The following is a 24,511-nucleotide window of genomic DNA, read 5'->3' on the forward strand; positions in this document are numbered from 1 at the left end:
TGCATGGTTCTCATAGAGGGACTTGGGACAAGCATTTAGAGATATAATCACACTTAGATTAATCAGCTAAAGGCTAAGGGCATCTTTCTGGTACCTTTTTTTGGAAAGTGAGATTCGTGTTGAATATATGCAGATATTACAGTAGAGACTCTCAGAAACACATGTTTGGTCCGCATATGGGTGGGTAGTCACCTGAAAGAGGCGGAAACTCTTAAGGGCCCCAAGTAATTTCATGTCAGGGTCAGAGAAAGAGCTTTACTGTCTGGTATATACATTTAATTTCAATATTTTTAATAAGTCTCAATAGAGATTCTCCTTTTGGTTATTTTTGGGTGAGCTTAAGAGGCTATATGTCCCTAAATAATAAGCACCAAATGAGGTTTTAAATATTTTCAACCTTAATATCACATATAGAAGCATCTCATCCTAATGGAAGAGCCCTGAACTTCAGAGTCAGACTCACCTGAGCTCAGACAATGGCCGGGCTAGGCCTGGTTGGGTGAATCACTGAGCAGTGTAAGCCCCTTGCCCGCAGCTTTTCCTCACTGAAGACGGGGTGAGGCTCCCTCCCTGCAGAGTCCCTGCCGGAAAGTGAGAATAAGAGCAAGAAGCCTGTCCCTGGCATATTTTAGATGTTTAATCAATCTCAAGTCAAGTGTTTATCCCTTTTTCCCTGTTAGAAATATCTATACTACTTTCTAAGAACATGAAAATCTTTTATATAACTGTTATTTAGCACTTTTAAAAAGTGAGGACATCTATTATATAAAAGTTAGTAAAATATCCTAGGATAAATCCATTCTCTATCATTAGTAAGTCCTGAAAAGACATAGGGATGGTGGGAAGTTAGACCTCTTCCTGTGGTTATTACAGCAGCTTCCATGAAGTAGCATCTGACGCCAAACATAAAATAATACTGCTTTTCTAAATATATTTATTTTCCTAAGGCCAAATTGTATTAAATGAGAACTGTTGAAAGATGTTCATTGGTTTTATTTTATATTGTAATTGGTTAGAATTGTATTTGCTGTTAACTTATACATTTTTATTGATTGTATTTTAATTGATTATTGGAGTCAGAGGAAATACCAAATTCATCCATTGAATTCATGGCTAAATAGGCATATTTTAGGCCACTGGAAAGAAGCTATCAACAGGTTATGAAATTTGTATATGGCATTTGCTTTCACCATATGTGCTCTTTTCGTTATGGGCACAGGGTTTCTGATCTTACAGTTAGGGCTTCCTGACTTTCACTGCAGCAGGGCCGTGTCCTGGGTACCCAGGAGCACTGCCATGAGCCTCTCGGATGAGCTGACCATTGATTGTGGTGGCTCATATTTACATCTGTGCTCTACTCTTGGGGGCAAATGTAGTCTCCTTTGGAAAACATAGTAAGTTCAACAATCTCTACACACATAGGAAAGAGGTGAGAAATGAGATTTTCTGCAGTTTGGAAATCTGCAAGTTCTGTTTTCACATAATGACATTTGGTGTCATGGGTTGTTGGGGTTGTTAAGCAGGAGCTCAAATCAAGCCCTTGCTGTTATGATCAAGAGTTCTTCTTGGCTTTGTTTTCCAGGGCCAGCCAGGGGACCAGGCTGCTCTCTTTGCTGCACAAGCACGGCCCTCCCCTCAGCTCCCCCAGTATCCAGGGCTGCAGCAAGCACAGGTACCCACAGTGGCTTCATAGATACTACGGGGATTTTTTTTTTTAACCAAAAAAGTGGGATTTTTAATCTCTTTATTTGAAGTGGGAAACTGAGTAAATAGGGTGTCAACTGCTTTATGGGTCTCGAACTTAGTTACTCCTGCATTACCAGTGATTGTTGAACAAATGTCAGGATTAATTAATTTAAAGAACACATTTTAGGAAATTCTTTAATTTAAAACATAAATTCAAACCTCTATTAATGATTTTTGTAGGTATTTAAATGCTTAACAGTCCCAAAATACTTATGTTATAATACAAAATGATGTCATTCATGCTTGAATTTGTCACATTAAAAGATAGTTTCAAAGAGTATAATAAGAAGGGAATTGGCCTTGACATCAGACCTTGGCAACATTCTTGGCAACTTGCTAGCTGTGGAACAATGTGCAAATTACTCTCAGTTTTGGTTCCCTTCTCTGTAAAAGAGAGGGCACACTGGGTATTTAGGGCAGCCTGAGGAACTGCCGTGCTGCACCCAGTTCACAGCAGCCGCTCAACAAGTGGTAGGCTTGCCTTTATATAATGTGAATCTGGAGCTGTTTTTCTAATAATTTTGTTTTTTCTGCATCCATGTACTTTTACCCTGTCGCTCCCATAATAAGGAGCTGGGATGTTGGTAAGACAGCTAGTTGGGGCTAACAGCTCATACTTTGTCCACAGCTCAAAGGAGAGCGAGGTTGGCCTTCACAGGCACGGAACCCTACAGGCTGGTTCCATTCATGCTGCCTGCTGGAAATTCATTACACATTATTCTGTCTTCCAAACCAGTGCCGTTACACTACCTTAAAATATGGTCCTTTCAGGATTTGAACAGCAGTCCTCTTCTACTCTAGTCAGCATTCTATTCTATAAAGTATAGTGATCTAGTGAACCTCAGGTTTTTCATTTACATTAGATGTCAAATTTAGAGAAACAGTCATGTGTATGCTAATATTGCATAGAAAAATGAAGTATTCAGATGACTGGTACAGTGCAGAACTGGGCTTCAGTCCAACCAGGACTAGAGGGTAGTGAATAGTCATCTATTACATCCTTACTCTGGTAAGATATTTTTTTATAACTGGTTAGTTACTCCAGGCACATTCATCAGATTTAGGGAAGTCACACATTAGGAAAGTGTACACCATTATTTTAATATACATGAGCATGGGGGCAGCTCTTCTGAGTAAGTTTTGAAGTGGCATTACTGATGCTTGGGTCTGTTGAGCACTGATGTCATCTGTGCATAAGAGGAATGGATGCTTGTCTATAAGGAAACATGCACTTTCTCCTTCAGAATAAGCAAGCAACTGATCTTAAAACTAATCTCTTAACCACATGAGGATTCTTTTTTTTTTAATTGTATTTTCTGGTAAATCATTATGTAACCAGTTCATTCTGTAGCTTTCTGATTAGCCTCTCTGCCTTCATGGCATCTCTTTCATACTTTGAGTCATAAAAACATTTGAGAATAGTGAATTTCAGGGGGCTTCTCCTGGGTTTACCCCTATATAGCTTAGCAATAAGAAAGCTGGTGGTAAATGAAAACACTGACTTTGTTTCTTGTGCCTGCCTGCAGGCCATGCCCCAAGGCTATACTATGTATGGAACACAGATGCCTTTGCAGCAGACCCCGCAGCAGCAGGCTGGCAGTGTGGTCCTGTCCCCCAGCTATAACTCCAGAACCTACCCGGTTGCGCATTCCAACCCTGCGCTGATGGAAAGACTCAGACAGATGCAGCAGCCGCCCAGTGGCTATATTCAGCAACAGGCCTCGCAGTACCTGCAGCCTCTGACTGGCTCCCAGAGGTAACATATCTAGAAACAATGATTGCAGTAGTGGACACAGCTCTTTGTTATGTTTCTTCTAGAGCATGGCACTTATATTGTTTTTGTGAACTTGCATATTTATATATAATTTAAATTATGTCATCTTATTTTTAGGAGTACCCAGAGATTCAAAATAAGTAATGGCCCATCTTGTTTATTTTATTAAAGGCTCCTATAATTTGATTCATATCTTCCATAGAATGAGTGTAATATATTTAGATGAAACCACTATATTTAGAATATACCATTATATTTAGATGGGTGTAATATATTTAGATGATACCACTATATTAGTTCTAGTGTTCTTTCTTTTCCCTTCTTTTAAAAAAGGTCTTTTTGGCTAAAAATATCTAAGTTAAAAAAAATGTTGATTAATGTTAGCAATGCCTTACTAGAATGTCTTGAACAGAGCCATAAAGTCTATGATTACAATACTCATTGTACCTGGTGCCTACAAGACTTTTCTTAGATTTTAATTTTTCCCTTTTCCACGTCAGGGATGGTTGGCAAAGCAGGGTCATGAAAGACCTCTTCTCAGTTCTTGCTTAATCAGATCCCTTAGATATAGTATGTAACTTCATTGTCCATTAGAGTAGCCAGCAGCCACATATGGCTATTTCAATTTAAACAAATTAAAGTTCAATTTAAAACTTAGTCCCTCAGTTACACTAGTCACACTTGAAGTGGTCAGTAGCCACGTGTAGCCAGCAGGGCCAGCGTCGGAGATGTGTGACCAGTACAGTCACACCGGTGACTGTGTTTAGAGGACCCACATTTGATGCAATAGTCTACTGTCACCTTCTTGAAATTCTAATTTTTGATCAGGAAACCTTGCAGTTTATTTTGCACCGAGGCTCAAAAATTATGTAGCTAGTTTTGGTGGCCAGCGCAGATATAGAATATTTCAGTCATCATACAACGTTCTAGGGATGGCATTAATCTAGAAGAATTAAGTGTCATGCACAATTTTGTGCAACGGTAGATAGTAGCCTAGCTTCATGTATTATCAATGTTGCACGCTAACCCTAAGTAATCACTATTTGAAAAGTGGGCAAGGTTGATGGTAGCACATTTGGGAAGATAAAAAAAAAATTGGAAAACAATTTTAATAAGTGGCATCATTGCACATTGCCCAAGAATTTGAACTTTAAAGCCCCAAAGTTCTGGGTTTAAATCCCACCTGTGCCATTTTCTATCTGGATTACTTTGGTATGTTACTTCTCTAGCTCTCTGTTTATTCACTTTTAAAGGGGAGATAACAAAACTACTGACCTCAGAGGGCCGCTGTGAAGAGTCAATGAAATAACACCGTTCAGACTTTTACCACAGTGCCTACTCCAGAATAAATGCTCAGTTAATGTCACTTGCTACTGAAAACTATTAACAATTTTTAATCATGCATGTTCTTTTTCAAGTGATCCCATCTGCCCCTGGGGATCCAGATTATCTTAACCACTGACCTTTACTGAATTTGAATTGTACAAGTAATTATTAAACACAGCCGTTTCTCTGTGAATGTGTGTGATGTGCTTGCTAGCAGTGCCCATTAAAAATGTGGCAGTGTGCTTGGGCCTGAAACCAGCTGTGTGTTCTTTCCAGACTGAATCATCAGTCCCTTCAGCAGAGCCCTCTGATGGGTGGAGGAGTCGATGCAGTGCTGACTCCCACACATCCGAACCTGCCGTCAGTGCCGCTGCCTCAGGACCCAATGAGGCCCAGACAGCCGCAGGTGCGACAGCAGCAGAGGCTCCTCCAGGTATGGGGCTGGGAGGTGAGGTCAGTACCTGGCGGGTCCTTAGTTACGAGGAATAACAGGCACTTCAGACTTTAATTGCCAAGTTCCAAGGAACACTGTGTATTTGACAGCAGGACTAAAGTGGTATAATTTCGTTTCAACTTGACCAGAGTCTTCCTATGTGAATATGCCAGGTCACAGCAGGAGCGTACATTTTGTAGAGCATCCTTCCCCTTTCACTAAGCTTCAAGGTAGCCGATGCCATTATATTGGTAGGGTGAGCCTCAGCTTACTCAGTCATTTAATTAGAGGCCATGCAAAATGAATGCAAAATTCCTTATATGTATTTTTTTAAAAGCTTTCTAGAGCTTTTATCATATTTCTAGAGGGGTCTGTAATCCAAAAAAAATTCTATAGTATCTCTGGTCTAATTGGACTATGAAGTTGGCATTAAATAAGTAGAATATTTCAAAGAAATATTTCATCTTGACTGTTAGAATCCAGAGAGCTATCCTTTAATTATTTGAAATTAATTTTAGGTCTCCTAGATAAAGGGTTCGTCCCCTTGACACATTTTTGCTTCTAACTTCCTCGTTTATGAAATATAGGCATTATGTTCACCTGTTCCATTGGTCCTCCTTATGTGTGAGTCTGTCCTTGTTGGGTTGGAGATTGCCTGGTGAGTCTGTGCAGTGCCCTCTCATCTTACCAGCAGTCCAGCTTGAGATGCTCAGTCATTTTATGTTTTACTAAGAAAGAAAAGAAAAGCACCAAAACACGGGACTCTAGTTCCCTGGTGAACGGTCAGTGAGGAATAAACCTGCCCGCAGGAGGGACAGGAACAGAACTTGATGTCTCAACCAAGGACTGGTGCTTATATTCCCTCTGTTTCAAAATTTCACAGTTTCAAATCACTGAGGAAAGTTATTACATTTATTTCTTTACTTATTACCTTCTGTCTTACATTGGTGTTTTTTAAGGCTGCAAATCTGGAAAAGTTAATATTCCCTTTTTACCCCAATTAGCATACTATGTCCCTCTGGTAATTTTTTGCCTTAACAACACATTCCCTAGAGAAAAAGAGAAGTGATTTGTTTTTGCATCAGGATGACCATTATTTCTTTTCTGGTGATGAAGTTGGGTTCATTTCTCTTGGCAGAGTTCACAGAGTCAGTGGAAAACTGCTTCCCTATTGTAAGCATTGTTCACACTGGGGAAACCCGTCCAGATCTCTGTGTGGATTCCACATCCATGTGCATTGTCACTTAGAAGTGCCAGCAGGCAGTAGCTATTTATTGCATTGCCCTAAAGAAGAAAAATAAATTGGAGGATAGTATACACACCGAGTTGGAAAATGCAAAGGATGAAAAGAAGTCTGGCGGTGTCCTCATCAAAATGAATGTTTGGGTGGAAGAAACTGAAGGTCCTTGAGACAGACCATCTGCTAGGATTTTCCTCTCATTCTCTGTGTTTCCTCTGTGACTTGGAAGTGTTTCCAAGAGTTCTGCATTTCTGCCAACTGTCACAGACACAATTTATGATTTTATTCTCATAATTTATGCCAGAGCTTCCCATATCTACAATTACTTTAAAAACAAACTAATCTTCTGGAGTTCTTTAAGAACAACTCCTTTGTTTCCTCCTCCTTATCTATCTTTATTTTCATCTTCCTTAAAAAAAAAAAAAGAAACACCACAAATGAATCTTCTAGTTCATCCAGATGTCACAGGGAATGAAAAGGTAACTACGAGCACTCCTTGTCTAACGTGGTAGTACAAGAAGGATAAGATATATGGAAGGCAGACAACATGAAAGGAGTTGACAGTGAGTTTAGAGCAGGTACTGGGACAACGCAGGACAGGATAGACAGAGAACGCTGTGACTACTAAAGGGTGAGGTCCAAGAGGGCTTCATGGAGGAGGAGATTTAGGTCTTTCCCTTGAAAGATGAGCAGTTTGGCAAGGCTGCTATGGAAGAGGCTGGTGTGTATTATTTTGCCGCCACAACATAATTAAATAAAAGGCATATGGGAAGAGAAGACTGGAATATTAACCCCTCTGTTTAGTATAAAATCCTTTTTCTTTCTAGATGCAGCAGTCCCAGCAGCCCCCGCAGCCCCAGCCATCCTCGCAACCCCAGAGCCAGCCCCTCAGTCTGCAGGCCGTGCAGCCCCAGCAGCCATTGGTAAGGCCTGGTGCTTCCAAATCAAACATGGGGGCATTTTCCTTAAAGTCTGTTTGCATTTTTCATGTCCCATAATAGTGTTAACAATTAAAATAGCCTAAATATATTCTAGCAATTTCCCCAGAACTTTATCAGAGTGGGATGATATTGATGTTGTAGTTGATGTACTAGTTTTCATAGAAAGCTACAAATAAATATTTGGGATTTAGTAGATCATACTATTTTTCCTTTTCAAGTTTTTCCAGACATCTCTATGAACTAAAATATTTATATTCAGACACAAAAATATTTTTATAATTTAACTATATATATAGTTCAGAAGATTATCTTCCTGTGAATTTTTACTATAATTTCAAAAAAGCATGAGAGTGCTTTCTGAAATATTATCTTTACTGATGTAAAAAAAAAATACTGATTTCAGCAGTTAGCATTTGCTGCAGGAATTTTCAAGTAATTCATAAGTGTTTACTTCTCTGGCTTTGTGAACCGAACTTTGAAATGTGCATCAGTGAACATTTGTAAACCTCAGAACTTACAGCAGCCTTTACTTTTGCAAATGCTGTAGCCCTGCTTTATTTTGACTTAACCTTTTTCTTTAAATTGCCTCTTTTTCTGTTTACCTAAATGTATTCTAAAAAGGATCATTTTCTCACTGCCATCAGTGGTCACATCACTTGCTACATATTGGAAATACCTGTAAAATAAATACTTACTCTGCAGGTAATTCGGCAATGTGAGCTGTGTGCGTGAGTACTACCTAGACCAGTGATGGTGAACCTTTTGAGCTCGGCATGTCAGCATTTTGAAAAACCCTAACTTAACTCTGGTGCCATGTCACATATAGAAATTTTTTGATATTTGCAACCATAGTAAAACAAAAGATTTATATTTTTGATATTTATTTTATATATTTAAATGCCATTTAACAAAGAAAAATCAACCAAAAAAATGAGTTCGCGTGTCACCTCTGACACGCGTGTCATAGGTTCGCCATCACTGACCTAGATAGAGGGAGCTGGCTGCTGCCCATTTTACTTTGGGAAACTGGTGTCTCTTTTCAAGACAGAATTTGAATGTGGATGGTTTCATAACTTGTAGTAAAGAAGGAACAATATGGCCGGGACTAGAGTACATTAGGAGGGATCAGAGTAGAGTTAGGGGAGACAGGTCTGATATACACGAGTAGGGCTGCTAAGGGAACATGGTCAGCTGGACTAAGACATTCTGTGGACATTTGACAAGCCCCTGCTTTGCTCAGTTTGATCTCCATTTAAAAAGAAATTATCTTTATTGTTGAAAATATTACAGATGTCCCTTTTTTCCCCTCATTGACCCCTCCATCCTGTTCCTACCCCACACCCCAGGCCTTCATCACACTATTATCTGTGTCCATGGGTTATAGACATCCTATATAATAAAAGGCTAATATGCAAATAGACCGAACAGCAGAACAACCGGTCGCTATGACGCGCACTTACCACCAGGGGGCAGACATTAAACACAGGAATTGTCCCCTGGTGGTCAGTGCGCTCCCACAGTGGGGAGTGCCACTCAGCCAGAAGCCCTGAGCTGGGCTTATAGCTGGCAAACACAGCGGCAGCACTAAGGAGTCTGACTGCTGGCTTAGGGAGTCCCCTGGAGGGAGCCGGCCTAAGCCACCAGACACACATCCCCTGAGGGCTCCTGAACTGTGAGAGGGCACATACAGGGCTGAGGGACCTACCGAGTGCATGAATCTCATGCACTGGGCCTCTAGTATTCATATAAGTTATCTGGTTAATCTCTTCCCTCCTCCCTCCCCCACTTTCTTCTGAAATACGTCCATCTGTTGCATGCTTCAATGTCTCTGGTTCCATTTTGTTCATCAGTTTATTTTGTTCATTAGATTCCACATATAAGTGATATCATATGATACTTTTCTTTCTCTGTCTGGCTTATTTCACTTAGCATAATACTCTCCAGGTCCCTCCATGCTGTCCAAAAGGGTAAGAGATCCTTCTTTTTTACAGTTGCATAGTATTCCATGGTGTGAATGTATCACAGGGTTTTTCATCTACTCATCTACTGTTGGGCACTTGGGCTGTCTCCATATCTTAGCTATTCTATATATTAAAAGCCTAATATGCCAATCGAGCTCTGTCCATTTTCACATTGTACTTTTGTTAAATAAACTTTAGTAAAGAAAAAAAGAACAGCCACTATGATCTCCATTTTTTAAGGAAATTCTTTATCATAAATCTAGTTTATTTTTAGCTCTGATTCTTTTTTTTTTTAATGTGTCTCTGACATTTACTGCAATCTACCTTCAAAATGCTGTACAAGTAGAGTAATATATAAATATTCACAGACTTCTACTTTATCCTCATGGGTGTATTAGCATGGGTTGGCTGACTGTTTCTTTCAAATGTGGAAGGGAATCCTTTGGATGGGATACTGCTAGCTCACTCTAACGTCTCTCCTAAGAACAAGATATAACTTTGCATTTTGTAATAATTTCTTTAAAAACAAAACAGGATTTTTTTTTTATTGATTTCAGAGAGGAAGGGAGAGGAAGAGAGAGTCAGAAACATCAATGATGAGAGAGAATCATTGATTGGCTGTCTCCTGCTCTCCCCTTAATGGGGATCAAGCCCGCAACCCAGGCATGTGCCCTTGACCAGAATCAAACCCTGGACCCTTCAGTCCGCAGGCCTATGCTCTATCCACTAGCCAAACCAACTAGGGCTGAAATAATTTCAAACTTACAGAAGAGTTGCAAGAATAATAAAAAGTATTGCCATAAACAATTCACCCAGATTCACTAATTATGAACATTTTGCCACATTTGTGTGTTTTTTTAATTAATCTTTATTGTTGAGATTATTACAGATGTCCCTCTTTTTTCCTCCCATAGCTCCCCTCCACCGGGACCCACCCCACCCCAAGCCCTCACCACTGTATTGTCTGTGTCCATAGGTAATGCATACATGCATATAAGATCTTTGTCTTATCTCTTCTTGCACCCCCCACACCCTCTTCCCTCTGAGAATCATCAGTCTGTTCCATTTCCATGGCCCTCATTCTATTCCATTCATCAGTTTATTCTGTTCATCAGATTATTTATTCACTTGATTTTTTGATTCACTTGTTGATAGATGTGTATTTGTTGTTCATATTTTTTATCTTTACCTTTTTCTTCTTCTTCCTCTTCTTAATGAATACCCTTCAGTATTTCATATAATACTGGTTTAGTGGTGATGAACTCCTGTAGCTTTTTCTTGTCTGTGAAGCTCTTTATCTGACCTTCAATTCTAAATGATAGCTTTGCTGGGTAGAGTATTCTTGGTTGTAGGTTCTTGCTATTCATCACTTTGAATATTTCTTGCCACTCCCTTCTGGCCTGCATAGTTTCTGTTGAGAAATCAGCTGACAGTCGTATGGGCACTCCCTTGTAGGTAACTAATTGTTCTTCTCTTGCTGCTTTTAAGGTTCTCTTTTTGTATTTTTCCCTTTGCATTTTAATTATGAGGTGTCTTGGTGTGGTCCTCTTTGGATTCCTCTTGTTTGGGGTTCTCTGTGTTTCCTGGACTTGTAAGTCTATTTCTTTCACCGGGTAGGGGAGGTTTTCTGTCATTATTTCTTCAAATAGGTTTTCAGTATCTTGCTCTCTCTCTTCTTCTGGCATCCCCATAATTCAGATATTGGTATGCTTGAGGTTGTTACAGAGACTCCTTACACTATCTTCATATTTTTTCGTTTTTGTTTTTTTTTTTGCTCTTCTGGTTGGGTGTTTTTTGCTTCCTCATATTTCATATCATTGATTTGATTCTCAAGATCCTCTAATCTACTGTTGAATCCCTTTATATTATTCTTTATTTCAGTCAGTGTATACTTAATTTCTGACTGGTCCTGTTCCTCAGAGGTTTCTAGAAGATTCCTGAGTAACCTTATAACTGTGGTTTTGAATTCTATATCAGTAGTTTGCTTTCTCCCCTTTCTTTCATTTGTGACATGTCTTTGTCTCCACATTTTAGCTGCGTCCCTGTGTTTGTTTCTATGTATTGGGTAGCTGTTAAGTCTCCTTGAGTTGATAGAGTGGCCTTGTGTAGTAGGTGTCCTATAGGGCCCAGTGGCTCAGCCTCCCCAATAACCTGAGGTGGACACTCTTGGTGCACCCCTTTATGGGTTGTATGCACAGTTTTGTTGTAGTTGAGCCTTGATTGCTGTTGGTGTCACTGGGAGGAATTGACCTCCAGGCCAATTGGCTGTGGGGACCAGCTGCGACTACAGTGGGAAAGCTGCTGTGCAGGAGACACCCTTATGGAGCAGGACTTGCTTCAGTGGGGCTTTGGTGCTCACTGAGTCTGCCCCTTGAGTGTGTCGCTTATGGATGTGAAAAGCTGTAATCTGGTATGGTCTCACACTGACCACTGGTACACTGGCTCTTGGGTCTCCAGGGAGGTGCAAAGTCAGCCACTGTCTTGGGCTACCAGGAAGAATCTGCAGATACTTCCTCTTTGTATTGGGTTTGGAAGTGCCCAGATGAGGCCCAACTGTGAAGAAAGGCAGGCTGGTGCTGGTGCTGGTTTTTCTGGGCCTTTTATTGATAGGTTTGCAGCTCCCTGACCCAGTTGCAGCTTGTTTGACAGAGTTTTCACCTAAGAAAGGACAGACAATTCATGTGCAAAAGCCACTGTGCACAGCTTGGGTGGGGTTGTAAATTGGGTGGGGTAGGGTCTCAGGGAATCACCAGGGCAGAGCAAACAGAAATGGCTGCCAGTCAGCCCTGCACAGAGGAGGTCCCAGCATGGGAACAATGACTCTGCGAGCACCTCTGTCTGAAAGAAAGCCACCCCCAAGTTCTTGCCCCCATGCCAGACAGTCCAGTTTCTCGCCATATGTGTCTGGGTCCTCCAGAAGCCTGGCCTGGCACTGGAGCTCAGAGGAAGTGGGAGCTTGTAAATTCAGTTCATGATGCAGGCCTTTTAAGAGGAACAGCTAGGTCTCCAGCAGCCTGTGTGTCACTCAGCCCCAGTCCGCACTGGTTTTTACAGCCCATAGTTCTTACTGCCAGTAGGGACTTCTTTCCCCAGCTCTGGGACCCTGGACTGGGGGTCTGGAGTGGGGCTGGGACCCCTCGCTCCTCCAGGCAATCTTCCTCCTGATTAAAAAAGCAGCACACCTGGGTGCCAGACCAGTCTGTTCCATGCCTCCGCACTTCCTACCAGTCTCAATGCACTTTCTTCTTTACCGCTCTAGTTGTAGTACTTCTACTCAGCCAGCTTTTCCGTGGTTTTGGGTGATAGTTGTTTTGTATTTTAGTTGTAATTTTGATGTGGTTGTAGGAGGCAGCAAGTACTGGCATTTACCTAAGCCACCATCTTGGTTCTCTTGCCACATTTGTTTTATTATTCTCTAAGCACACACCCACATTTTTTTCCTAATTTGTACACTTCAGTAAGTTGGAGGTTATGCCCCTTTACTCCAAATACTTGTGTGTGTGTTTTTTTAACAACTAGGATATTCTCCTACAAAAAAACTTGATACAACTAAAACCAGGAAATTGACAACATTCATGGACTACAATCTATACATCTTTTGCAAATTGTGCCAGTTGCACCAATAATACCATTTATGTCCTTGTTGCAGATTTTTTTCTTGGTCTAGGATCACTCTGTTACTCACCTTTCATCTTGCAAATGTGCAAGGGTTTTTGTTTGTTTTATTTTGGTCTTCATGCATTACATTGAAATTTCTTTTTGAGGTTCCTAGGATTTTGTAGAATGTTACTCGATTTGATTTGTCTGATGTTTCATGATTAGATTCAGATTATACGTTTTTGGTGGGAATATCACAGAGGAGACATTGTGTCTTTCTCAGTACATCACATTAGGATAAACATTATTGGTGATATTACTCTCATCTCTTTGTTTAGGTGATCCAATAGATTTCTTAACTAGAAAGTTATTTTCCTTTTGAAATTAAAAAGTAATTTATGGGGATGTTTTATATAATCTAGTTGTTCTTTTACTCATTAGACTTTACATACTAGTGTCAGCATAAATTAAAGTATTCTTGCCTAAATTTTTTTTCACATGGGCAGGGAAAAAATGATGATTTGCTAATTCTATTATTTTTTCTGTGATTAACATATGGTATTCTATTTTAAGAAAGAGCTTTCCCTTCTAAATTTGTCTATCTATTGATCCCTAAACTTTGTTTCTCATTTGAAGCCTAGCCTTAGCTGGTTTGGCTCAACAGAGAGAGCATCGGCCTGAGGACCAAAGGGTCCCAGGTTCAATACCGGTCAAGGGCCCATAGCTTGGTTGCAGGCTCCTACCCGGCCCAGGCCCTGGTCAGGGCTCATGTAGGAGGCAACCAGTCGATGTGTTTCTCTCACATTAATGCTTCTCTCTGTCTTTCCCTCTCTCTTCCAATCTTCCTATAAATCAATGGAAAAATATTCTTGGGTGAGGATTAACAAAATAAATAAATAAATACATAAATACATACATACATACATAAATAAATAAATAAATAAATAAATAAATAAATAAGAAGCCTAGTATTTGACTCCTTGAGTTTAAAATGGGCAATTACTAAAAATACCTTAAATTCTTTCTTCAACTTGATCCAGTATTCTGGAGTTGTAGATGGCTTCAATTAGACTAAATTTGGCAATTAAATTAACTTTTCCCTAGGTATATATATATGTATATACCTATATAGCTATATATATATATATACCTATATAGCTATATATATATATATACATACATATATATATATATATATGTATATATATATATATATAGCTAATATTCTAAGTGTCCGACCGTCTGACCAGTCACTGTGACGTGCACTGACCACCAAGGGGCAGACGCTCAATGCAGGAGCTGCCGTGACGTGCACAGAGAAATGGCACTGCAGACCTGGTGCCAAAAAGCAATACTCGGCTTCCCCCAAGTGGGAGACAGGCCCCACCACCACGCTGGTGCGACAGCCCACCAAATTGTAGCCGATGCTGCTGAGACCCCATGGCGCAAAATGCAGCCCACAGCCCAGCCCAACCTGGAAACGGTGGCTGTGGGCGCTGGGTAATGACGTCATGTAGCAATGTCCGCCCTCCTCTCCCTAGTAACGACTAGCCTCCTTGCGGTTTCTTCAGCCCAGGAACATGACTTGCTTTATAGCCAGGTGCAAACATTTCACACTTTAACCAAATGTCTGTGAAGAGTTTTCCCGTGCCTCATCTCATTTGATCCTCACAGAAGTCCTGGAGTATATAGATAGGAGACTTGGTGGAATCCTATTTTCTTTTCATTAGCTGGCAAATGGAGATTTAGAAAGTTTAGAAACTTGACCCAACTGAAAAGAAGTAAGAAATGGTGGACCTTGAAAATGACTTTAGGTTTTCTTACTGCACAGAAAATAGTCAAACACTGCTGCAGTTAAATATTCTACCCTTTGATCTCCCTGCATGATCTACAATAATAATCTGCTTCATGTTGATATTTACTGCTGTGTTGCTGACAATTACGTGAAAGAGAAGTTGGGGTGCTTCACTGGGCTGGAAAAATGTTAGCTACCTCAGAAAGCAGGTTTAATTAAGCAAGTTTATTCTATATATATAAAAGGCTAAGTTGACTAGCGCCTGCGTGATACATATAAAGCTCTCGCTGGCACCAATTGCACGTGTATGTTTCGATCTGTCATTGTTGATCATGAATTCGGTTGACACTTCTATTATAGAGAAAGGACAAATAGCAATATTAAAATATTTCTTCTAATTAATTTCCTTTCAATGTGCATGAATTTATGCACCAGGCCACTAGTATTAGTATATGAGGCAGTAAAAAAGCTTAAAGTAGCCCTTATCTTTTCTTTTTGTATGCAACAAAAAATTCTGGTGGTATTTTTTTTTTTAATTTATTTATTGCCTTGGCTGGTTTGGCTCAGTGGATAGAGCTTCAGCCCATGGACTGAAAGGTCCTGGTTCGATTCCAGTCAAGGGCACATGCCCAGGTTGCAGGCCGGTCCCCAGTAGGGGGTGTGCAGGAAGCAGCCAATGGATAATTCTCTGTCATCATTGATGTTTCTCTGTGCCCTGACTGGGGATGGAACTGGCAACCTTGGTATATCAGGATGACACACCAACCAACTGTGCTATCCTGCCAGGGTTCTGGTGGTATTTTGACAGAAAGCCAAGAAATACAAATTTTGTCAGGTTGACAAATTTGGAATATTTAATGTTAACCTGGCAAATCCTTAGCCTTTTTTTTTTCTTTCTAATTTAAAACAAAGACTTATTATGCTGTAATGTTCATGTTAGCAGCACAGATTATATAAAGAACAGGAGGAAATGAATATAATAGAATTATACCTTTTCAGAGATTAATGCAAATTCATATATGAGCACTTGACTAACAATTATAAAGAACCCATTAATCTGAGAATTATAACTTTTTTTGGCTAGCCATTGCTAATAGGTTATAGTTAAATAATACCTACTTTAACAAGAGACAAACATTAAATATAGGACTGATTTTATTGCTTTGAGTATATAACAGTATGATATTGTACATTTTTAACTTTTTTTTAACCTTTGATTTATCTTACATATTAAATAAGCACATATATATGTCTCACAAGTAAAATTTACACATACAAGTACATTTAATCTATGTACTTTTATGTATTTAAAATTTGTCTATTTAGTCACACATATGTTTAACTGCCATCCTCAGAGTTCTACTTTTCAAAAATGTTTGCTTTAATGTATAGGTACATGTCCTTATAAAATAGTCATTTTATAAAAAAATTTTAATTGGGTTGACATCTACAGTTACGCAAACATTAAGAGTATATTCATTAGTTTTTCTCTGGCCTTTTATCCACTAATTATTAGTTTACTTGGTTTATAATGTAATACAGTATGTGGGAAATATATAAGATGTGAAGGGTATAAATCCTTAGAGAATCATGCTACATATGAATATTAACAAACACGTGTGAATATTAATATCAAGTACCTGAAATATAATAGTTATTTTGGATAGAGTAAAAAAAAGGAAACATCTGATTCTATCACAAAGTTAAATCTATAGGGATGTGGGAGATTTGTCTTTACACTTCTTAATTATAATTTGAAGCAGAGGATGAGCTTATGGAGAATGAGAGGAGATGATCTCCCTTTTACACTAGTATTAAAGCATCTACACTAATAAAAGAGAAACATGGTAATTGGCGTACGACCGCTACCCTTCCCATTGGCTAATCAGCATATCCTTATGCAAATTAACTGTCAGCTAAGATGGCGGCCGGCAGCCAGGCAGCTGGAAGCGAACATGAGGCTTGCTTGCTGCAGGGACTGCAGACTCCAATGTTCCCCGCCTGCCTTGCTGGCCTCTGAGCTGGCAGTTTGAAACTTTGTAACAAATATAGCCTGCTGGGATCTCAGAGCTGAAGTTATACATTGTTTCGATTATAGAACCGAAACAAACCAGATACCTGCTCTCAGAGCTAGAGCCAGAGCTAAAGCTGGCCCAGAATAAAATTTAAAAAAAGGAGCCATTGGGAGCTTCAATCAACAACCGCCAGCCTGGCCGAGACCGGTTTGGCTCAGTGGATAGAGCGTCGGCCTGCGGACTGAAGGGTCCCAGGTTCAATTCCGGTCAGGGGCATGTGCCTGGGTTGCGGGCACATGCCCAGTGGGAGATGTGCAGGAGGCAGCTGATCGATGTTTCTAACTCTCTATCTCTCTCCCTTCCTCTTTGTAAAAAATCAATAAAATATATATTAAAAAAAAAAAAAAACAACCGCCAGCCTGAAAGCAGCCCTCAGCCCCTCATCCAGGCTGGCCAGGCACCGCAGTGGGGACCCCCACCCTGATCCAGGACACCCTTCAGGGCAAACCAGCCGGCCTCCAGGCCTCTATCCTATATAGTAAAAGGGTAATATGCCTCCCAGCACCGGGATCAGCGGAGCCGCGAGGCCTCCTGGCACTGGATCAGCGTGACGGGGGCAGCGCCCAAACCCCCTGATCGCCCTGTGGCTCTGTGTGTGACAGGGTGCAGCATCCCAACCCCCTGATCGGCCCTGCTCTGTGTGTGACAGGGTGTGGCGCCCCAACCCCCGCCCCCACCACAGGCCCTGTTCTGTGTGTGACAGGGTAGAGCCATAACCTCCCCATCGGCCCTGCCCTGAGTGTGACAGTGGCTGCGCCCCAACCCCCTGATCGGCCCTGCTCTGTGTGTGACAGGGTGCGGCGCCCCAACTCCCACCCCCCCCACGGTCCCTACTCCGTGTGTGACAGGGTAGAACCATAACCTCCCCATCGGCCCTGCCCTGAGTGTGACAGTGGCGGCGCCCCAACCCCCTGATCGGCCCTGCTCTGTGTGTGACAGGGGGCGGTGCCCCAACTCCCCTATCGGCCCTACTCTGTGAGTGACAGAGGGGAGCTCCTCAACCCCCTGATGGTCCCTGCTCTGTGTGTGACAGGGGGGAGCTCCCCAACCCCCTGATGGGCCCTGCTCTGTGGGTGATAGGGTACGGAGCCCCAACCCCCCTGATGGGCCCTGCTCTGTGCATGACAGGGGGCAGCGCCCCAACCCTCTGATCCGCCCTGCTCTGTGTGTGACAGGGGGCGGCGCCCCAACTCCCCAATCGGCCCTGCTCTGAGCCCGACCAGGGGCTGCACCCAGGGATTGGGCCTGCCCTCTGCCACCCGGGAGCAGGCCTAAGCCAGCAGGTCATTATCTCCCAAGGGGTCCCAGACTGGGAGAGGGCACAGGATGGGCTGAGGGACCCCCTTTCCCCCCGAGTGCACAAATTTTTGTGCACCGGGCCTCTAGTATTGAATATAAGGGAATTTAATATTCTTACTCATCTAATAGTTTCATAAATACTTAATGAATGTATTTTGTGTGAAGAATATATGTTAAACTTATTCAATTTTGACTTCTAAGACAGTATTGAAGTTTTTTAGTCTATTAGGTTGTATTTCACTCACTGGCTTAAAATGTTTCTATCCCAGGGATTGAGCAGGGTTATCAGAACACAGCACAAGATTTCCCCTCATTGTGTTCATAGGAAAGTAATTCCAGAGAAACACAGAATCCCATTACAGCAATCTTAATGGATAGTGAACTCCACAGTAGGTTTTTTGTTTGTTTGTTTGTTTTTTGTATTGCTCTGCTAGTATTTGCTTAATCACCCCACCTACAGTCAAACATTTAGATTGTTCCCAATTTCAAAAATAGTACTTCTAGCCTGGCCGGTGTGGCTCAATGGTTGAGCATCAACCTATGAACCAGGAGGTCATGATTCGATTCCTGTTTAGCACACATGCCTGAGTTGTAGACTCGATCCTTATTCCACTAATATTTATTATATACCTTCTAAATATGTTTATTTTTATTATGAACATCCTCAGCATATCTGATTCTCATTTCTGGCCAATTAGTGCTCTTCATTCTCTGTTTCTTTCCTTGCTGAGACGGAGCAGTGAGCAGGCTGTTAAAGAGAAGCCAGCTCTGGTGCATTTGGGGTTCTGAGTCATGCCGTCTCAGGCGAGAAGTGGTGGGGGACACACAGCCACCTCCATTCCCGTGACTTGCCCCACCACTACCTGGTGACATTCACAATTTAATTCAACACGCGCTTATTCAGTACATACAGTGGAGCCAGCGCTGTGCCAGAGGTTCTGGAGCGCACTAACAAAGAGCCCAGTACATCCTCTGCCACCAGATGCTTAGATCGGCATATCAGTGGAGAGCAGTAGAAGAGCTGAAAGATTGGATGAGTTTGCGAAGGGTGCTGTAACCAAGTACCACCCACAGGGTGGCTTAAGCCCAGAAATGCATTTTCTCCAGGTTCTGGAGGCTAGAAGTCCAAGATTAAGGTGTTGGCAGGGTTGGCTCCTTTGAGGGCTGTGAGAGAGAATCTGTCCTGTGCCTCTCCCCTCGCTCCTGGTGGTCTGCTGACAATGCTGGACATTCCTTGTTTTATAGAAACAGTACTCCAATCCCTGCCTTCATCTTCTCATGGGGTGTTCACTATAAATGTGTTTGTTTTGAAATTTCTCTTTTTCATAAGGACCCCAGTCATATTGGATCCGATCTCACCCTCAAGACCTCATTTTAACTTGATTACCTCTGTAAAGATCCTTTCTCCAAATAAGGGTTGCATTGTGAGGTACTGAGCATTAGGACACTACCCTGTCTTTGGGGGAGGCGGCAATTCAATCCATAACAGGTGAAGAGGAATATAAGTTTGGGACGCCTGATGGGGAGAGTGGGCGCAGTGAGCATGGAAAGGCACCATTGTTCACTGCTATTGACTGTCCCCTTGTTGGTCTGCTCTCCTAGTGACCAAGAGCAGCTGGAACGGGTAGGATAATGAATGGTAGCGGCAGCACCCATCTAGGCAGGTCCACCTCTGCTGTAAAAAAGTGCACCTAGGAGTCAAAACCAACAGAACAGAATGGGCACTTTTTCAAGAAGTGTCATCAGCAAATCAAGCTTTTCTGTGAAAAGCTTTTCTGTAAGAAAAGCCGGTGCTCGCAGATTAAATCTAGGGAGTCCTATGCTGTCTGTATTTCTTCTGTAATCACTTTTCTGTGGAAGAAGAGCATCAGGAAAGAGACAGGATGCCTTTGCTGGAATATTACACGTGGCCTCTAGTTTGGGCCTAATTACAGTTCTTAGCTTGAAAGATACTTTTAAAGCTTATGAGTTGTTGTGATTAAATTAACTTTAATCAGGCCATGATTTAAAGTTACTTCCAGCTTTAAAGAAAATAATGTTTAGCCCATCCTGCTGTGTCATTTCTTTTCATCTTAAACGCAGGTGTCCTAGGTGTGTGACCTGGAAAATATGCTAACAGAAAACTTTAATAATGTGGCTTTTTAAATTGACTCATCCTTGTGTCGTTATCTTATTATACTGAATTTATGCCTTTTAAAGATATGCATAATAGTTACTTAAACAATTGCATTAACTTTTAGTCAAAGATCATGTGTGAAATTGTCATATAGTCTTCCTCAAAAAAATTATGTTCCATTTAGAGAAATTGAGAAATTTTTCAGAATTTAGATAATATCATTCTCCTTTTCAAATGAAGAAAATCAGGTCCAGAGAAAGTTAGTGAACCATGTTGCCTTTCTTTTCTTGAATTTGGATTTTTCTTTTCATTATGAAGGAAAAGGAGGTATAATATTTATAGAAAGAAGTTGAGGAAGATATCCTAGAGATTTTCATTAACAGGACAGATAAATTTGATATATTTCCTTTTTACTAAAGAACTGATGGTGTGCAGATTTAAAAAATGACTGCATGTAGGTTGCTAGTTATCTTGCAGATAAATGTGTACTAAACACTGTAAACTCCAGGCCGCTGGTTCCCGCTCGGGGTGCCCGCAGAGGCGCCTGGCTGGGCGGAGGAGCCTGTGCAGGGCTGGGGTCTCTGTGAGTCTGGTGCCTGTGAAGGGCTGCGCTCCATTCATCCGAGGACCTGCAGACTGTCTGTGGACTCTGTCAAGTGGCAGAACAGTTTGGAAATAAAGGTTGCCTTGGTGCCTTGTGCTTCTGCTCACCAATAATGTGCTCACGGGTTGTTGCTAGAGCAAGAACCTCAGCGGCCAGGAGGCAGGGACAGTGCTTTACCCACGTTTGTGTCCCTGAACCCAGAGAAGTGCTTGGATCTGGATGAGCATTGTCAAATGATTTGTTGAGTGTCATAGCAATGAATGAAGAAACTCCACAGAGTACCCATAAGTAAAGAAGAACACAGTTCGGAGGGCAAGGTGACAAACCCGCTGTAAGGCAGGTGCGTCGCTAACCGCAGCAGTCCTGCCACTAGGTGACCAGTCGGTCTGCTTCTGCTGCCAGGACAGCCCCAAGAAAGTCGCTTTGCCACAAAAAGATTCAATTAAATAGAAATTATTAGTTAATGATGCACTTCCTTTAGTAATGGTTGAGCAAAAATTTAATAATCTTGAATAAATGTGTGTTGTCAAAATAGACATTTAGGGATCAGGCAGAATATACATCAAAAAAAATTTTTTTTTCAATCCTCACCCAAGGATATGTTTTTGGCGATTTTTTTTTTTTGCTTTATTTTTATTTCATTTTATTTATTTATTTATTGCAGAAACTACTTTCTTAATTTTATTTAAAAAGTACACAAGATCACAAAACTAGAGCAAGTTCTTACTTTTTTTTTTTTTTTTTTTTTTTTTTTTTTTTGAAGTTTCAGCTTTTCAAGTTTTTATTTTTTTTTATTTATTTATTTTTTTTTTATTTTCCTCTTAAAGTATTACAAAGGGTATTACATAAGTATCCTTTTCCCCCCCCCCCCCGCCCTTGACAAACCACTACCCTCCCTTACCCCCCAGTGTCTTATGTCCATTAGTTATGCTTATATGCATGCATACAAGTCCTTCGGTTGATCTCTTACTCCCCTCCCTCCTGCCCCCCAACTCTCTCTGGCCTTCCCACTGCAGTTTGACAATCAGTTTGAGGCAGCTCTGCCTCTGTATCTATTATTGTTCAAAAGTTTGTAATGGTCTTTATTATCCATGAATGAGTGAGATCATGTGGTATTTTTCCTTCATTGACTGGCTTGTTTCACTTAGCATAATGCTCTCCAGTTCCATCCATGATGTTGCAAATGGTAGGAGTTCCTTCTTTTTAACAGCAGCATAGTATTCCATCGTGTAGATGTACCACAGTTTTCTAATCCATTCATCTACTGATGGGCACTTAGGCTGTTTCCAGATCTTAGCTATGGTGAATTGTGCTGCTATGAACATCTGGGTGCATATATCCTTTCTGATAGGTGTTTCTGGTTTCTTGGGATATATTCCTAGTAGTGGGATCACAGGGTCAAATGGGAGTTCCATTTCCAATTTTTTGAGGAACCTCCATACTGCCTTCCATAGTGGCTGCACCAGTCTGCATTCCCACCAGCAGTGCACAAGTGTTCCTTTTTCTCCACATCCTCTCCAGCACTTGTCGTTTGTTGATTTGTTGATGATGGCCATTCTGACAGGTGTGAGATGGTACCTCATTGTTGTTTTGATTTGCATCTCTCGGATGATTAGTGACTTTGAGCATGTTTTCATATGTCTCTTGGCTTTCTGAATGTCCTCTTTTGAAAGGTGTCTATTTAGATCCTTTGCCCATTTTTTGATTGGATTGTTTATCTTCTTTTTGTTAAGTTGTATGAGTTCCCTATAAATTTTGGAGATTAAGCCCTTATCCGATATGACGTTGGCAAATATGTTTTCCCACAAGGTGGGTTTTCTTGTTGTTTTGTTGATGGTTTCTTTTGCTGTGCAGAAGCTTTTTATTTTGATGTAGTCCCATTTGTTCAGTTTCTCTTTAGTTTCAACTGCCCTAGGAGCTGTATCAGTGAAGAAATTGTTTTGGCATATGTCTGAGATTTTGTTGCCTTTGTATTCTTCTAGAATTTTTATGGTTTCCTGTCGTACATTTAAGTCCTTTATCCATTTTGAGTTTATTCTTGTGTATGGTGTAAGTTGGTGGTCTAGTTTCATTTTCTTGCATATGTCTGTCCAATTTTCCCAACACCATTTATTGAAGAGACTATCTTGGCTCCATTGTATGTTCATGCCTCCTTTGTCAAAAATTAATTGAGCATATTGGTTCGGGCTAATTTCTGGACTCTCTATTCTATTCCACTGATCTATATGTCTGTCCTTGTGCCAGTACCAGGCAGTTTTGAGAACAGTGGCTTTGTAATACAGCTTGATATCTGGCATTGAGATCCCACCTACTTTGTTCTTTCTCAGGATCGTTGCAGCTATTCGGGGTCTTTTTTTATTCCAGATGAATTTTTGGAGAGTTCGTTCTAGATCTTTGAAGAAGGCCATTGGTATTTTAATGGGAAGTGCGTTGAATGTATAGATTGCTTTGGGTAGTATGGACATTTTAATGATGTTGATTCTACCAATCCAAGAACATGGTATGTTCTTCCATCTGTTTATGTCTTCCTCTATCTCTTTTTTCAACGTCCTGTAGTTTTCTGAGTAGAGGTCTTTAACCTCTTTAGTTAAGTTTATTCCTAGGTATCTTAATTTTTTTGGTGCGATGGTAAATGGGATTGTTTTTCTGATCTCCCTTTCTGAAAGTTCACTGTTGGTGTATAGAAATGCCTCAGATTTCTTGGGGTTAATTTTGTATCCTGCTACATTGCCAAATTCATGTATTAAGTCTAGTAGCTTTTTGATGGAGTCTCTAGGGTTTTGTATGTATAATATCATGTCATCTGCAAATAAGGACAGTTTTACTTCCTCTTTTCCAATTTGGATGCCTTTTATTCCTTCTTCTTGCCTAATTGCAATGGCTAATACTTCCAGTACTATGTTGAACAGGAGTGGTGAGAGTGGGCATCCCTGTCTTGTTCCTGTTCTTAGGGGAAATGGTGTTAGTTTTTGTCCATTGAGTATGATGTTGGCAGTGGGCCTGTCATATATGGCTTTTATTATGTTGAGGTATGATCCTTCTATTCCCACCTTTCTGAGAGTTTTTATCAAAAATGGGTGTTGGATTTTGTCGAATGCTTTTTCTGCATCAATTGATATGACCATGTGGTTTTTTTCTTTCAATTTGTTTATGTGATGTATCACATTTATTGATTTACGGATGTTGTACCATCCTTGCATCTCTGGGATGAATCCTACTTGGTCATGGTGTATGATCCTTCTGATGTACTGCTGGATCCGATTTGCTAAGATTTTGTTGAGGATTTTGGCATCTATGTTCATGAGGGATATTGGCCTGTAATTCTCTTTCATTGTGATGTCTTTACCTGGTTTTGGTATTAGGGTGATGCTGGCTTCATAGAATGAGCTTGGAAGCGTTCCTTCCTCTTGAATTTTTTGTAGTAGTCTGAGGAGGGTAGGTTTTAGTTCTTCCTTGAATGTTTGGTAGAACTCCCCCGTGAAGCCGTCTGGCCCTGGGCTTTTGTTTGCTGGAAGCTTTCTGATGACTGCTTCAATTTCTTCCATAGTTATTGGCCTATTGAGGTTTTTAGATTCTTCCTGATTGAGTTTTGGAATGTTGTATT

At 40.9% G+C, this 24,511-nt stretch overlaps 1 protein-coding gene across 1 annotated transcript in view; it reads left to right on the forward strand.

The window, feature by feature from the left end:
- Positions 1-24,511, forward strand: part of MED12L (mediator complex subunit 12L) — a 423,390-nt gene that overhangs the window by 382,818 nt on the left and 16,061 nt on the right. Inside the window, exons 39-42 of the mRNA XM_070405985.1 lie at positions 1,583-1,672; positions 3,273-3,502; positions 5,123-5,279; positions 7,347-7,442. Coding sequence (XP_070262086.1) covers positions 1,583-1,672; positions 3,273-3,502; positions 5,123-5,279; positions 7,347-7,442 — 573 coding nt within the window. The remainder of the gene's footprint in view (positions 1-1,582; positions 1,673-3,272; positions 3,503-5,122; positions 5,280-7,346; positions 7,443-24,511) is intronic.

Source organism: Myotis yumanensis, unplaced genomic scaffold (assembly GCF_028538775.1).
Source record: "Myotis yumanensis isolate MYYU_CA2020_CCGP unplaced genomic scaffold, mMyoYum1.0.hap1 SCAF_2, whole genome shotgun sequence".
Taxonomy (NCBI): domain Eukaryota; kingdom Metazoa; phylum Chordata; class Mammalia; order Chiroptera; family Vespertilionidae; genus Myotis; species Myotis yumanensis.